This window comes from Lithobates pipiens, unplaced genomic scaffold (genome assembly GCF_037356315.1).
Source record: "Lithobates pipiens isolate NorthernLeopardFrog02 unplaced genomic scaffold, aLitPip1_a1.2 Scaffold_3, whole genome shotgun sequence".
In the NCBI taxonomy this organism is placed as follows: Eukaryota; Metazoa; Chordata; class Amphibia; order Anura; family Ranidae; genus Lithobates; species Lithobates pipiens.
Genome location: NW_027507790.1, coordinates 40,577,901 through 40,595,351, shown reverse-complemented (window position 1 = coordinate 40,595,351; position 17,451 = coordinate 40,577,901). Strand labels below are relative to the sequence as shown.

General features: G+C 47.1%; 1 protein-coding gene across 2 annotated transcripts in view; it reads left to right on the top strand.

Annotated features, from left to right (window-relative positions):
* RSPH14 (radial spoke head 14 homolog) overlaps positions 1-17,451 on the top strand; it is a 362,664-nt gene that overhangs the window by 307,361 nt on the left and 37,852 nt on the right. For both annotated transcript variants that reach the window (XM_077461530.1, XM_077461529.1), the window contains exon 5: positions 4,212-4,437. In XM_077461530.1, the coding sequence (XP_077317656.1) occupies positions 4,212-4,437 (226 nt within the window). The remainder of the gene's footprint in view (positions 1-4,211; positions 4,438-17,451) is intronic.

Below are 17,451 nucleotides of genomic sequence, written 5' to 3'. Positions count from 1 at the left end.
AAGACTGGGCAAAAATGGCATCCATGGGAGAGTTCCAAGGCCAAAGCCACTGCTGACTAAAAAGAACACAAATGCTCATCTCACATTTACCAAAAAACATCTAGATTATCCCCAAGACTTTTAGGAAAATATTCTGTGGACTGAGACGAAAATGTAACTTTTTGGAAGGTGTGCGTCCTGTTACATTTGGCATAAAATTCTAAGAGCATTTCATAACAAGAACATCATACCAACAGTCAGACATGGTGGTGGTAGCGTCTGGGTCATGCTTTGCAGCTTCAGGACCTGGACGACTTACCATAATTGATGGAACCATGAATTCTGAGCTCTATCAGAAAATCCTAAAGGAGAATGTCCGGCAATCAGTTTGTGACCTCAAGCTCAAGTGCACTTGGGTTATTCAGTAGTACAATGATCCGAAACAAAACAGCAAGTCCACCTCCAAATGGTTCAAACAAAGCAAAATTTAGGTTTTGGAGTGGCCTAGTCAAAGCCCAGACTTAAATCCAATTGAGATGCTGTATCATGACCCTACACAGGCCATTCATGCCGGAAAGCGCTCCAATGTGGCTGAATTAAAACAATTCCTCAAAGAAGAGTGGGACAAAATTGCTCCACAGCAATGTGAAAGACTCATTGCCAGTTATCACAAAGGCTAGATTGCAGTTGTTGCCGCCAAAGGTTGCCCCAACCAGTTATTCGGTTTAGGGGGCAATTACTTTTTTACATAAAGCCAGGCAGGTTTGGACAGCTTGTTTGCCTTAATAAATTAAATTGTTTAAAAACTGAATTTTGTATTTACTCTGATTATCTGTGTGTAATAATACGATTTGTTTGATGATCTCATTTAAGTGTGACAAATATGCAAAAAAAAAAAAAAAAAATCAGAAAGGGGGCATACATGAATATGCTTTGATCTAAACCATTCCATTGTAGCAATGGCTAAATGTTTAGGGTTGTTGTCCTGCTGCAAAGTGAACCTCCGCCCCAGTCTCAAGTATTTTTCTCCTAAGATTGCCCTGTATTTGATTCCCTCCATCTTCCCATCAACTCTGACTAGCTTCCCTGTCCCTGCTAAAGAAAAGCCTCCCCAGAACATGATGCTGCCACCACCATGTTTCACGATGGGGATGGTGCTAAGCATTTTGCTTTTAGGCCAAAAAGTTCAATTTTGGTCTCATATGACCAGAGCACCTTCTTCCACATGTTTGCTGTGTCCCCCACATGGCTTCTCGCAAACTGCAAATGGGAGTTCTTATGGCTTTCTTTCGACAATGCAGTGGCGGAACTACCGCCATAGCAACACATGCGGGCGCTATGGGGCCCGCAGTCAAGTGGGGCCCGGTGAGGATTGGCTCCGCGGGAGATAGCGGGTGAGAGCGGGCTGTCCGCGGGTGGTCCGCGGGCGGCCCGCGGCTCCGCGGGTGGTCCGCGGGCGGCCCGCGGCTCCGCGGGTGGTCCGCGGGTAGTCCGCGGGTGGTCCGCGGGCGGCCGCGGGTGGTCCGCGGCTCCGCGGGTGGTCCGCGGGTAGTCAGCGGCTCCGCGGGTGGTCCGCGAGCGGCTCCGCGGGTGATAGTGGGACTGGGAGGCAGATGAGAGTGGGCTGGCCAATCAGGGAGCTGACGGGCGGGGGAGCATAGAGATGACATCATCTCTCGCTGCCCTCTCATCCCTGTAGTGCAGTTCCCCCTCACTGTGCAGGCAGCCAGGAAGCAGAGAGATGACATTATCTCTCTGCTGCCTGACTGATAATCTGCTGCCTGACTCTGTGACACAGCAGGAAAGTGGCAGAGCAAGTGACAATCCATAATGTGTGGCAGGCGACGTGGCAAGTGACAACCCGGGACGTGGCAAGTGACAATCTGTAACGTGTGGCAGGTGACATGGCAAGTGACAATCCATAATGTGTGGCAGGCGACGTGGCAAGTGACAACCCGGGACGTGGCAAGTGACAATCTGTAACGTGTGGCAGGTGACATGGCAAGTGACAATCCATAATGTGTGGCAGGCGACGTGGCAAGTGACAACCCGGGACGTGGCAAGTGACAATCCGTAACGTGTGGCAGGTGACATGGCAAGTGACAACCTGGATGTGGCAAGTGACAATCCGTAACATGTGGCAGGTGATGTGGCAAGTGAAAATCCATGACATGGCAAATGACAATCCATAATGTGTGGCAGGCAACGTGGCAAGTGACAACCAGGGACGTGGCAAGTGACAATCCGTAACGTGTGGCAGGTGACATGGCAAGGGACAACCTGGATGTGGCAAGTGACAATCCGTAACATGTGGCAGGTGACGTGGCAAGTGAAAATCCGTGACATGACAAGTGACAATCCGTAATGTGTGGCAGGTGGCGTGGCAAGTGACAACCCGGGACGTGCAAGTGACAATCCATAATGTGTGGCAAGTGACAATCTAGGATGTGGTAAGTGACAATCTGTAATGTGTGGCAATCTAGGACGTGGCAAGTGACAATCCGTAATGTGTGGCAGGTGACGTGGCAAGTGACAACCTGGATGTGGCAAGTGACAATCCGTAACATGTGGCAGGTGACGTGGCAAGTGAAAATCCGTGACAAGACAAGTGACAATCCGTAATGTGTGGCAGGTGACATGGCAAGTGACAATCCGTAATGTGTGGCAGGTGACGTGGCAAGTGACAACCCGAGACGTGGCAAGTGGACAATCCGCAACATGTGGCAGGTGACATTCTGCAAAGTGTGACAAGTGACAATCTGCATCTGGTGGCAGGCGACGTGGCAAGTGGACAATCCGCAATGTGTAGCAGGTGATGTGACAAGTGACAATCCTTAATGTGTGGCAAGTGACAATCCAGGACGTGGCAAGTGACAATCCATAATGTGTGGCAAGTGACGTGGCAAGTGACAATCCAGGACGTGGCAAGTGACAATCCATAATGTGTGGCAAGTGACAATCCAGGATGTGGCAAGTGACAATCCATAATGTGTGGCAGGTGACTTGGCAAGTGACAATCTGGGATGTGGCAAGTGGACAATCCGCAACATGTGGTAGGTGACATTCCGCAACGTTTGACAAGTTACAATCTGCATCTGGTGGCAGGCGATGATGGCAAGTGACACGCTCAGGGATCCCACTGATTTTGCATTATGGTGAGTTGAACTATTTCATTTTATATAACAGAACAGAAATTGGTTAAAAGGCCTGGAGGTCAGCAATGTGTTCCCTTCAGGGGCTGCATACAGTATACTGCATACTTTGTTGTTCAAAATTTATATAAGCTGTTGCCTGGGTACTGTGCCACATGGGTGTGGTAGTCTGTTGTTTAATAGCATTAGTTTATTTTTTTTTGGTGGGGGGGGGGCCCATACAACATTTTGCTATGGGGCCCTGTGATCTCTAGTTACGCCCCTGCGACAATGGCTTTCTTCTTGCCACTCTTCCATAAATGCCAGATTTGTGGAGTACACGATTAATAGTTGTCCTGTGGACAGATTCTCCCACCTGATCTCTGCAGCTCCTCCAGAGTTACCATGGACCTCTTGTCTGCTTCTCTGATTAATGTTCTCCTTGCCCAGCCTGTCAATTTAGGTGGACGGCCATAACTTGGTAGGTTTTCAGTTCTGCAATACTCTTTCCATTTTTGGATAATGGATTAAACAGTGCTCTGTGACATGTTCAAAGCTTGGGATATTTTTTTTATAACCTAACCCTGCTTTAAACTTCTCCACAGCTTTATCTGTGACCTGTCTGGTGTGTTCCTTGGCCTTCATGATACTGTTTGTTCACTACGGTTCTCTAATAAACCTATGAGGGCTTCACAGAACAGCTGTATTTATACTGAGATGACATTACACACTATTAGACTCCATTTACTAATTAGGTGACTTCTGAAGGCAATTGGTTCCACTAGATTTTAGTTAGGGGTATCAGAGTAAAGGAGGCTGAATACAAATGCACGCACACTTTTCAGATATTTATTTGGAAACCATTTATCATTCCCCTTCCACTTCACAATTATGTAGCACGTTGTGTTGGTCTGTCACATAAAATCCCAATAAAAATGTGGAAAATTTCAAGGGGTGTGAATACTTTTTCAGGGCACTGTATGTGTGTGTGTGTGTATATATATATATATATATATATATATATATATTTGAAATTTTTTTTTTTAATTATATAGAATTACAGATTCTAAATAAAGGTATTCCAATCTTCTGTCTTTACAGGTGCAACCGCTCTTGTTGATGCAGGTTTAATAGCACAGCTGGTGAACAAGCTGGAGTCAGAGCATGATGAAATACAGGAGCTGATTCTAGAGACTTTGCATTTTTGTCTCCAAGCAGACGCTTCCCAGGCTCTTAATGCAGGAGCTGTCCTCATTCTGAAGGGGAAGCTCAGTCATCCGTTAGTAGGCATTAGGAGGAAAGCAGCGTGTGCTCTCTTGGAAATATGGTAAGGAAAAGGCAGGGCCATGTTGTATTGTTTTACAAGCCCTAGGGGGCAGTAAGTCTACATAATTACTTCTGCATTTTACTACACAAAACCAGAAACATACAGTAGCTAAGTTCAATAGGAGAATATTACACAATTCAGATCCCAGTTTGCTGAAGCACATATTACATTAAGTATTTAAAATGTATATAGACTAACAGATTAATAAATAGATACAACTTAATACAAAAAATCCTCAATGCTAAGTCCCTATTCACAATTGTGTTTTTTTTTTTACACTCAGGCCATCACGCAAATATGCATCACAACAGGAATCCCATTATTGTCTAGGGGACACACCTATGCATTGAGCTTCTGTTTGACTTGGAAAATGGTGCAGGCTGTTCTTTTGGTGCAATATAATGGAACATTTCCTATCAAATACTTACCGTAATTTTCCTTTCCTGATAGACTCCATGGCAGCATACTTGTGGGTTAGCCCTGCTTCCATAACTACCCTATAGGACACCTCTCCCATAAATCTTTGCTCTGGGCTGCCAGCTGTGTTTCGTAACTAGCCTACTCCAGGCATTCGAGAGGGAACTCCTGTTGCCATGAAGTCTATCAGGAAAGGAAAATTACGGTAAGTAATTGCTTTGAACTTTTCTGTTTTTCTGACAGACTCCATGGCAGCATACGTGTGAGAAATAACTCGCCGTACACACCAGAGTGGAAAAATGCTGAGCAAAGAAAATTAATTTATTTAACACGGTCAGCTGACAGTACTTGCAAACCAAAATTAACAGATGATAAAGAAGCTGGTTCAACACAGTAGTGGGACACAAATATATTGATGGAAGGAAGCCGCCTTACAGATAACATCAGGAGCGACATGCCACAAAGCTGCCCAGGAAGTCAGAATATTCTCTGTTTTGAGTCTCCGGTGAAACTGGAGTATTACAGGCACTGGGGGAAAGGCATAAGCCTTGCGGAACCTCCACTGGTCTATGAGTGCATCTATCCCATAAACCTGAGGGTCTCAGAAACTTGAGTAGTACTTGGCCAGTTTGTTGGTGCATGGGGATGCAATGAGTTGGACTTCTGGTGACACTCCCAGGGTCAAGAGCCACATGAACACTTCCTTGTGGAGAGACCACTTGCTGTTGTTCATCTGAACCCAAAAAACGTTCACCTGCACATTCTGGATCCCGGGTATGTAGACGGCTGAGGCGGTTGGACATGTTCTTCTGAGCCCAGTTCATAATTGGCTGCTCTTCCCGTAGCAGGGACCAGCTGCGGGTTCCACCCTGCCTCCTTATGTAGGCCACTGCGGGTGTATTGTCCAACCTGAGCATAACTGAGGATTTCTTTGTTAAATGAGGGAATGCTAGAAGCGCCTGAAATGTGGCCCAAAGTTCCAGGATGTTGGACAAAATCCTGAGAAAAAGGGAAGCTCCATCTGCCCTGTGCCACTTCTGATAGGCAATGAGCACCCCAGCCCTTGTTGCTGGCATCTGAAGTTATTGTGACCCATGTGATTGGGACGATCGAGTGCCAATTGCAAAGATTTTTCTGCTGGAGCCACCAAAGGAGGTACACTCTCATATACCGAGTAAGGTGGATGCTCTGGTTCTTGCTGTTGGACCTCCATTATTGGAGGAACCCGTCCTGGAAGGGCCGTGTTTGCCACTGTGCCCACTTCACCATGGGGATTGTAGCCTCCATGGTGCCAATTACCTTCAGACACTGAAGAGAGGAGAGATGAGATGAAGTAAGGGCTGAGCAGATTCTGTCACTGATCACTATCATTTTCTCCTCAGGCAGTGAGATGGTGCCCTCCACTGTGTTAAGGAGGGCCCTGAGAAACAGGAGGGACTGTGATGGTTCTAGTGACTCTTCTCTAGATTCAGGAGCCACCCAAACTCTTGAAGGGTGGAGATGACCAGACTCCTGTGTTCTAGAAGTTGAGCTCTGTCTTGTGCTAGGAGAAGGAAGTCGTCTAGGTAGTGATGAAGACTAACCCCCTTGACTCAGAGCAAGGCCACAACAGCTAACAAGACCTTGGAGAAATCACAAGGTGATGTTATTAGACCGAAGGGGAGACAGGTGAATTGTAAGTGCCACTGGCCTACTGCAAAGCGAAGGAATTGATGGAAATCCATTGCCACTGGAATGTGGAAGTATTTGTCTTTTAGATCGATCAACGCCAACGAGTCTCCTGGATGGACCGACTGCTGGATCATCTGTAAAGACTCCATTTTGAATTTTTCTTTCCTGATGAAGCAGTTGAGATGGGTCAAATCTTTAACCAGTCTCCATGTGCCTTTTTTTCTGTACCATGAACAGGGGAGAATACATGCCTTGGCCTTGTTCGTCCTCCGGAAAAAAGGAATGACTGCGTCTTGCTCCACCAAAGAGTTCACATAGGCTAATAGGATCTACTTTTTTTCTTCTGACTGTGGAAGAGTTGTAGGGATCAATCTGAGTCTGATGGTGCTCCTGAAGACCCAGGTGTGACCTTAGGAGACCTCTTTGATGGTCCAAAAGTCCTGGATTGAGGCCAACCAGAAATGCTGAAAGCAGAGAAGACAAGCTCCCACCTGGCATACCTGAGTGGGCTCAATCTCAAAAAGACTTTGAGGATTCCTGGTTTCCAGAAGAACCACCTTTAGCAGGTTTCTTGAATGAAGACTACCTATCTTCATACTGCTGCTACCGGCGATAATGCGACTGCGTGCTGCTGTCTACAGCACATGCGCCGTAGACAGCTGTCACTGTCTTTTAGTAAATATCTCCTAAACAGTGTAGATATTTATTGGACCTACAGGTAAGCCTTAATCTAGGCTTACCTGTAGGTCAAAGTGGTTTGTAAGGGTTTACAACCACTTTAATAATATCCTAATCAAGAAATATTGTAATATAAAGAAATTAGGATTTTTAACTAAAACTTTGAAACTTTTAGCATCTTAAGAAATATGAGACCTTTCGTCTCATGTGATGGGGGAGGTGAGAGGTCAACTCACTCTTAATTACTGTCATATGTTAAAGCTCTTTAAAAAAGCATTTTAAGAAATACAAAATGTACAGTGGTGTGAAAAAGTGTTTGCCCCCTTCCTCATTTCCTGTTCCTTTGCATGTTTGTCACACTTAAGTGTTTCGGAACATCAAACCAATTTAAACAATAGTCAAGGACAACACAAGTAAACACAAAATGCAATTTGTAAATGAAGGTGTTTATTATTAAAGGTGAAAAAAAATCCAAACCATCATGGCCCTGTGTGAAAAAGTGATTGCCCCCTAAACCTAATAACTGGTTGGGCCACCCTTAGCAGCAACAACTGCAACCAAGCGTTTGCAATAACGTGCAATGAGGCTTTTACAGCGTCCTGGAGGAATTTTGGCCAACTCATCTTTGCAGAATTGTCCTAATTCAGTTACATTAGAGGGTTTTCGAGCATGAACGGCCTTTTTAAGGTCATACCACAACATCTCAATGGGATTCAGGTCAGGACTTTGGCTAGGCCACTCCAAAGTCTTCATTTTGTTTTTCTTCAGCCATTCGGTGGTGGACTTTCTGGTGTGTTTAGGATCATTGTCCTGCTGCAGAACCCAAGTTCGTTTCAGCTTGAGTACACGAACAGATGGTCGGACATTCTCCTTCCGGATCTCTTGGTAGACAGCAGAATTCATAGTTCCTTTTATCACGGCAAGTCTTCCAGGTCCTGAAGCAGCAAAACAGCCCCAGACCATCACACTACCACCACCATATTTTACTGTTGGTATAATGTTCTTTTTATGAAATGCAGTGTTCCTTCTACGCCAGATATACTTGGACACACACCTTCCAAAGAGTTCCACTTTTGTCTCATCGGTCCACAGAATGTTGTCCCAAAAGTTTTGGGGATCATCAAGATGTGTTGTGGAGAAATTGAGACGAGCTTTGATGTTCTTTTTGCTCAGCAGTGGTTTTCTCCTTGGAACTCTGCCATGCAGGCCATTTTTGCCCAGTCTTTTCCTGATGGTGGAGGCATGAACGCTGACCTTAACTGAGGCAAGTGAGGCCTGCAGTTCCTTGGACGTTGTTGTGGGGTCTTTTGTGACTTCTTGGATGAGTCGTCGCTGCACTCTTGGGGTAATTTTGGGCCGCCGGCCACTCCTGGGAAGGTTCACCACTGTTCCATGTCTTCGCCATTTGTGGATAATGGCTCTCACTGTGGTTCGCTGGATTCCCAAAGCTTTGGAAATGGCTTTATAACCCTTTCCAGACTGATAGATCTCAATTACTTTCTTTCTCAATTGTTCCTGAATTTCTTTGGGTCTCGGCATGATGTGTAGCTTTTAAGGATCTTCTGGTGGACCTTACTGTGTCAAGCAGCTCCTATTTAAGTGATGCCTTGATTGTGAACAGGTGTGGCAATAATCAGGCCTGGGTGTGGCTAGAGAAATTGAACTCAGGTGTGGACAACCACAGTTATAGTATGTTTTAACAAGGGGGGCAATCACTTTTTCACACAGGGCCATGATGGTTTGGATTTTTTTTCACCTTTAATAATAAACACCTTCATTTACAAATTGCATTTTGTGTTTACTTGTGTTGTCCTTGACTATTGTTTAAATTGGTTTGATGTTCCGAAACACTTAAGTGTGACAAACATGCAAAGGAACAGGAAATGAGGAAGGGGGCAAACACTTTTTCACACCACTGTATATTACACTTCTCCATATCCAAACACAAATATAAATATTTAAATGTATCCAAGTCCATTATTCTCAGAGACCCAATCTATTCATAAATTCTGATATTCTAACACCCTTATACCCCACTCTCCTCCCCCCCAGCAGGCAAAACACAGGGAAAACCTAATGCATACCTGCTGTGAGAGGGCTGGCCACCAGGAGGCAGTGAAGGCTCCATTGTTATCCAGGCAGAGAACCACAGAATAAGAGAGATCAGCTGCCAGGCAGGAAACACTACATTCCCCATAGAACCAGCACTTACCTGGGGAAGCCGTCACAGATACCAGGGGAAGTTGCCGCATATGCCTACAATCATTCCAGAGGCTCTGCAGGCTTCCCCAGAATTTAAAAGTGGCGCCGCATGACGTCACTGCCAGCGCCAGGCATGAGATGCTCGTGCACATACATGAACCAAGCCTCGTTTCCGTTCTGGGTAAGCGCATGCGCAGAACTTACATCGGGACCCAGAAGAAAGAGTGAGTGGCAACTGGAATGCAGAAGGAGCCAGCCACCATGCTCATAGGGAAAACAGCACCAGTGAGGAAAAAGCATTCAACAAATATAAATAACCACATATAAATACAAACACTGCTGCCATGGCTAAAGATAGGCGCTGACCACCCCACGACCATCCAGGCCGAGGGACATTAACGCACACCGGACTTGTGGCAGATGATGGCTGCCTGCTTATAGCCAGGCAATCAGGCCAGTGCACTCTTGCCTGCGGACTGCTAGGCCACCCAATCTTCAGCGCTACTCTGCTCAAACACTCCATACCCTGCTTAACAGACAAGGCTTATCGGAGGGACGTGACTCCTGGCTGATCCTGATCGTAGGGGAATCATCTTCAGGTAGGAGAAACATCAACTTGGTCCTACGGAGGAGGACAAAAAAGGAACACAGCTGGTAGCCCAGAGCAAAGATTTATGGGAGAGGTGTCCTATAGGGTAGTTATGGAGGCGAGACTAACCCACACGTATGCAGCCATGGAGTCTGTCAGGAAAGTGTTATTTTGGCTCCATAGACTTCAATGGAGGCACATGAAATTAATAAAAATGAATTAAAAAGTGCAGCAAAAAACACATAAAAAAATATACAAAAAAAAACTAAACAGATCGGACACTTTTGACACTATTTTGAGACCATTGACATTTATAAAGCGATAGAGCTAAAAATAGCCACTGATTTCTGTATAACTGTCACTGGCAGGGAAGAGGTTTACACTAGGGGGGCAATCAAGGGGTTAACTGTGTTCCCTAGGTGTGTTCTAACTGTAGGGGGATGGGACTGACTAGGAGAAGAGACCAGTCAGTGTTCATATTTAGTATGAACTCACAATCTGTCTCCTCTCCCCTGAGAGAACAGGATGGATGTGTGTTCTCGTTCTGTCACGAGTGATCGCGGGTGTCTGGCGGACATCATGCATCAGCTCAGGGGACACGCGTCGGGCGTGTGCGTGGGCCGCCGCTGGCGCATGCACCTGCTTTAACGTCTTAAAGGAGTGACGTACAGCTATGGCGATTTGCACAGCCGTGCCAACCTGCTGCAGTATAACTGCGGTGGCTGGTCGGCTAGCGGTTAACAAGGGGGCCCCAGATCCCCTCCCCCCCATGTAAATAGGTATGGGGTACATAGTACCTCTACCCATTCACCAAAAAAATAAAAAAATAAAAATAAACAGGAGACAAGTTTTTGACAAATCCTTTATTAAAAAAAACAAAAAAACAGAAAATTGTACCATACTTACCGTAATTTTCTTTTCCTGGTGCCTATCCATGGCAGCATACCTGTGACAAGCTCCGCCTTGGCTCCTCCCTCAGGACTAGTAAATATTATAAAAGAAAAGGTTAGTACAACCCCCGCATTCTCGTTAATATAGAATACCGAGGGTGGGAATGTATGCTGCCATGGATAGGCACCAGGAAAAGAAAATTACGGTAAGTATGGTACAATTTTCTGTTTTCCTGGTGCCTCCATGGCAGCATACCTGTGACAAATAACTAGCTGAGACGGGTGGGATAATGCTTAGAGGTTTATTTTAAAGAAATTATTATTTAGAAGAGGTGAAGGCCGAAGTGACTGCCTGTCTGCCAAACTCCACTGAGGAGAGAGCTCCTGGGTCCACCCTGTAATGTTTCAGGAATGTGTGTTGGGACGACCAGGTCGCTGCCCGACAAATAGTTTCGATCGACACATTCGCTCTTGCCGCCCAAGAGGCAGAAACCGCTCTGGTGGAGTGCGCCCTGACCGCCGAAGGGGTCTCTAGTCCCTTTGTCCTGTACACCTTGTGGTTGAGTTTGACGATCCATGAGGCGATCGTTCTAGCTGATGCCTCCTTTCCTTTGTTTTTTCCCCAGGGAATTATGAACAGTCTGATGGAGGCCCGGAATGAAGCTGTGGCTTGCAGATAGCATTTCAGAGTGGAGGCAATGTCTAATTCATGAAGAGCGACAGAGTCCTGTTCAGAAAATGTTGGGAGTGCCCAAGGTTCTGACATGCTCAAGGATGAAGCGACCTTGGGAATGAACCCTCGTACTGTTCTGAGTTCCACTCTATCTGGGTAAAATATAATGTGATCATGATCTGCTCCCAAAGCTTGGAGCTCTGAAACCCGTCTGCCAGAGGTTATGGCTATCAGAAAGGCTAATTTTAAGGTTAGATTCCAGAGCGATGCTGAGTTCAAAGGGGCAAAGGGTGGATTGGCTAAGGACTCCAGGATGACCGTAAGGTCCCAAGTGGGAAAAGATTGTTTGGTTGGTGGTCGGATCTTCCTGACGGCCTTAAAGAACTGGATTAACAATGGATCCTCCGCCCATCTTTTACTGGTTGCTGCTGAGATCGCTGATACCTGTACCTTCAATGTACCTAACGCAAGACCTAGGTCCAGGCCTGCCTGCAAGAACTCAAGAATTTGAGATGATGAAGGGGAACCTGGATCACAGTTTCTGTCAAGCATGAAGGCCCTGAACTTGTTCCATACTTTATTGTATATGTGGTTCGTGGATGGTTTTCTTGCTTTGAGCAGGGTTGTGATCACTTTGTCGGAGCACCCCAGGGATTGGAACCTTTTCCTTTCAGTTGCCAGATGTGAAGGTCCAGCCTGCGGGGATCTGGGTGGGTGTGACATCCTTGCGACAGGAGGAGGGGTACTATTGGAACCTTGACTGGAGGACTGGTGCTCAGATCCATTGCCGTAGGGAACCAAGGCCTTCTTGGCCAGTATGGTAGAACCGCTATCACCGTCGATGTCTCCCTCACGAGTCTTGACAGGAACCTCGGTATGAGGGGCCGCGGAGGAAAAGCGTAGGCCCGATCGCATGCCCAAGGGGCTGAGAGGGCATCTGTTGCCTCCGCCTGGGGGTGCGGAAACCTCGAGATAAACCTTGGAAGTTTGGTGTTGGATGCTGTCGCAAAGAGGTCTAGCTCGAGGGGCCCCCACTGGATCACTATCCAGTTGAAGATTTCCGGGTGTAAGGACCACTCGTTGGTATCTGCGAACCTGCGGGAAAGGCCGTCTGCCCTTGAGTTGAGATGGCCGGGCAGATAGACCACCCTCAGGTCCTTCAGATTCCTTTCCGCCCAGAGGAATATGGGCTCCACCTCGTTCAGGAGGGATCTGCTGCGTGTTCCCCCTTGTCGGTGCACATAGGATACCGCGGCCCTGTTGTCCATCCTGAGGAGAACTGGTTTGCCCGAAATCTCGAACTCCAGGGCTAGCAGTGCAAGATAGGCCGCTCTGAGCTCCAGGACATTCGACACCATGCCGGCTGCATTGAAGGACCATCTTCCTTGTACTGAGGTCTGGTTGGAATGTGCTCCCCAACCAGCTGCGCTGGCATCGGTAGTAATTATGATCCAGTCGACATGCCCTAGCGGGCGAGACTTCAGAAGCGTCTGTCTCTTCATCCACCAATGTAGACTCCTGATCATCCGGGTCGTCAGGTGTATGGGTTGGGATAGATATCGTCTGTTCCACAGTCTTAAGAACTCCAGCTGAAAATGTCTCAAATGCCAGTGGGCCCAGGGGACCATAGGGATGCATGACGACATCCGACCTATCAGGCCCAAACAATTTGAGGCTGTCAGGTAGGATCTCGAGCTCACCTTCTTCATTTGTTGGATAATGGAAGATACCTTCTGCGGTGGGAGAGACACCGTTCCGTTCATTGTATTGAACAGGGCTCCCAGATAGACCATCTCTTGAGTCGGAGAGAGGAGACTTTTCTCGTGGTTTATCTTCCATCCAAAATCCGCTAGTGTTGTCAACAGGATATTCCTGTGTTCCACTAACTGGGTTGGGTCCCTCGCCAGGAGTAGAAGGTCGTCCAGATAGTGATACACCCGAAGCCCCAATTCTCTCAGAGGTGCTATGATGGCAATCAGGGTCTTTGTAAAGACTCTTGGTGACGTGCAGAGGCCAAATGGAAGGCTCTGAAATTGGAGATGTACTTGCCCCACCGCGAATCTCAGGTATTTCTGGAATGTAGGGAGTATGGGTATGTGTAAGTAAGCGTCTTGCAGGTCTATTGACAACATCCAATCCCCTGGTTGGACTACGCGAATAATCGTCTGTAGAGACTCCATCTTGAATTTTTCCAGAAAGATATAGCGATTTAGCCTTTTTAGGTCTATCACGGGTCTCCACCCCCCGTTTCACTTGGGGACTAGAAACAGGGTGGAATAGAAACCTAAAAATCTCTCGTATGGAGGCACTGGAACTACAGCTCGTTGCTCCTGTAGGGAAAGAAGAAATTGCTTTAGAGCTTCCGCTTTTTGAGGAGATCTTGATACCCTTGTCGGGGAGAAAAAGTCATTGGGAGGTTTGTCTAGAAAAGACCAGAAATGACCGTGTTTGACTGTTGCGACTACCCAAGGATCCTTGCATTTTTGTTCCCAAATCTTTGAGAACTGTTTCAACCTGGCCCCCACAGGGATCACTTGGGCTGGCCTGGCGTCAAAAGGATTTTGATGGATCCTGTGGGGTGGGTACTGGCCTCTGCCTCCTGGACTTGAGAAACGTAGACTGTGTACTTTTCCAGTTGTGCCTGAAGCCTTTCCCTTGTCTGGATTGTCGGTAGTCCCTATTTTTGGAGTACTGGAACCTTGGTGCGGATGATCTGAAACGTCTGGATCGCCTGTCTTGGGGAAGTAAGCCTGACTTTCCGCCAGTGACCCGAGAGATGGCCTTGTCAAGTTTTTCCCCGAACAAGGCTTTACCGTCAAAAGGTATCTTGCACCAATTTTGCTTCGAGGCAACGTCCGCTGCCCATGGTTTTAGCCACAGTGCCCTTTTGGCCATTACTGTGTGAAGCATTGCCCTTGCGGAGCAACGAATCGAGTCGATGGCGGCCTCCCCAATGAAGTCAGCTGAGAGCTTCAGCTCATCCAATGCCTTCATTATATCTTCTTTAGGGATGTCCTGTTGAATTGCCGACTCTATATTATCCGTCCAGACGCGTAATGCGTTGGACACTGATGTCAGGGCTATTGCAGGTTTACAGGCATTTCCTGCCATCTGATAGGCCTTCTTAAGGTCGAGGTCCATCCTCCTGTCCAGAGGGTCCTTGAAGGAAGTTGAATCTTCTAGGGGCAAAGTGACATTCTTGGCCATCCTTACCACTGCGGCATCTACCACCGGAGGGCCCTCCAGCATTGTGGAATCTGCCTCAGATAGAGGGTATAATTTTCCCAATCGATTGGTGGAAAGTCTTTTGTCTGTCCTCCCCCATTCTTCCTCGATCACTTCCCTGATTTTCTCCATAAGAGGGAAGAAGGAGATCTGGCGCTTAAGGAAGGGGAAGTATGATTTGGACCTCCTGACCTCCATGTTGGGATCCTCCCAACCGATTGCTTGTTTAACGGCCTGCACATAAGGCTGGACCATGGCGAAGGCAAAGCCAGAGGCATCTGTGTCATCTGAAGAATCCTCTGAAATGGCCATTTCGTCCTGATGCTTAAAGGAGGAGGGAGGGAACGGATGACCACTTCCACTTATGGATGGCCCGGGAATGGAGGCCTCAGCCATCTGTTCCTGAGGAGGGGATGCCGGTTGTTGCATCGGCATTGTGGCGACCAATTCCACAAGGGAGTCTTTTACTGCCTTTTTAAGGAGATCTGCCACCTGTAGGCCCTCAGACTCTCTGTCCGCTGCATAGTCTCTAAGGCAATCTCGACAAATCAGTTTATCTGGAAGCGGGGTGCCTCCGCAGGCCTGACATCTAGTAGGTCTAGGTCTCGGGGAGCGCGAATGACGGCGCCTCTTGGCTGAAGCTTTCCGGCCACTTCTGTAATGCCCATGTCTGGGCGACCTGTCCCTGCTGTGACAGGAATCATAATCGTCATCTTCGTATCGCCTTGAGGTCTTCTTAGACGTCTTCTGGCGTACAGGACTGAAATACAAAAAGTACCGTCCTTAGTGCACTCTTTTTTTTTTTTTTTTTTAAACTTACCTGGGCGTAGGTCCTTACCTTGGGAGTAGAGTAGGATCTTGAGCGGGCGGCGAAAGGCTCATGTTAGGCGACTTAGCAGAGGTAATGGCTAGGAAAGAGTCAGAGGAGAGGCGTCAACCGGTCGTGCACTGATTCACGAAAAAAAGGAAATTTGCCTACATAAGTAACGACTTTCCCCCCCTTGTTACTGTGTGCTGTGTTTTTCTTTTTTTATTTTTTTTTTACACATCCATTTTTTTTTTTTTTTGGAGGCTCCGATGAAATTTTTTTAAAATAATTTAATAAATTAATAAATACATTTTCAATAAATAAATTATTCCTTCATATCCTTTAGAGCTATATATATATATATATATATATATATATTCGCATGCTCACATGTATAAGAAAACAAATGCATTAAGACATGCCTTACCTTTAACAGGGGTGGGTATAGCCTGGAACTCTAGAGTGTAATTCTCTTGTTAACCACAGGCATTTCACTTGTGCTGCTGGGGAAATAAATAGGAGGAGGAGGAGTGGTGGCACGCTTGTGCTCCTCCCCTGACGCTCTGAGGGCAAAGAGAACCATTCGCCCTCAGTAAAAATGGGCGCCGAATCCTCCGACGCTACCGCGCATGCGCCGAACGACGCGACTGGACGTCGAAACATACGACCCGCCGGCGCATGCGCAGACGACGGCGGGAAACGCTGACCTACGATAAAACAACACAGACTCGCCGCGCGCGGCCCCTAGTGAGTCTGAGGATGACAAACGCAAGGGGGAAGGGAGGGGGGCCTCCGAAAACTATGGGAGCCAGGGGAACCAGCGCGCAAGAGAGAGAGAGAAAAGACAGGTGAGACTGGAGAGGAAAAGCAAGTCTCAGGAACAGAGCAAAGCTGCCACCTCTGCTGCCATAGACTGGAGCCTGAATGCCCATACTGCAGGTAAAGCTCTTACTTAAGAGACAAACTGCTTGTCCCAAAAGATCCTACAGAAGGGACTTCCAACCTTATAAGCGCATTTAGCTGCCCAAGAGAAGGAACTGCGCCCGGGAGAGGCTTGAACCCGCATGGACGCTGCCGAATGCAGAAGGTAAGGACGCCGACCAGGATTCACTGCCATGAGGTATGAGGAAAAAAAGGAGAATGCGGGGGTTGTACTAACCTTTTCTTTTGTAATATTCACTAGTCCTGAGGGAGGAGCCAAGGCGGAGCTTGTCACAGTTATGCTGCCATGGAGGCACCAGGAAAACAATGTTCCTTGATGTAAATGCACTGGCCCAGCATGCACCAGTCCGTACCTATATATAAAGCACGGAGGAGGCATTCGGTGGGCAGCTACCCTAGAAAGTGGAGCCTTTTTGTTTTTTTCAGTGCAGCGGGCAGTGTGATTGATGATGGATTTATATTGAGGATCACTGTTTTTGTCTCTGTTTTTTTTGTACACTTTTTGGTGAACGGGTAGGGGTACCATGTACCTCATACACATTCACATGGGGGGGGGGGGTCGGGATCTGGGGGTCAATTTGTTAAAGGGGGCTTCCAGATTCCGATAAGTCCCCTGCCTGCAGACCCCGACAACCACAGCCCAGTGTTGTCGGGAAGAGACCATTGTCCCCATCAACATGGGGACAAGGTACTTTGGAGTGGGGGGGGGGGGCATGTGTCCTGGTATGGTTCAGAAGGAGGGGGGCACTCAAAAAAAATTTCAGCTGTCAGCGGGGAAGTTACATTTTTAAATATGAAAAAGAATAAAAAATATATATTTTTATTGTTTTCCCTGCTGGCAGTACTCCAATGTTGATGCTACAAAGCATAAAATAAAAATATTGTCAGTTCTCTATATACTCAAATTCAGCAGCACATT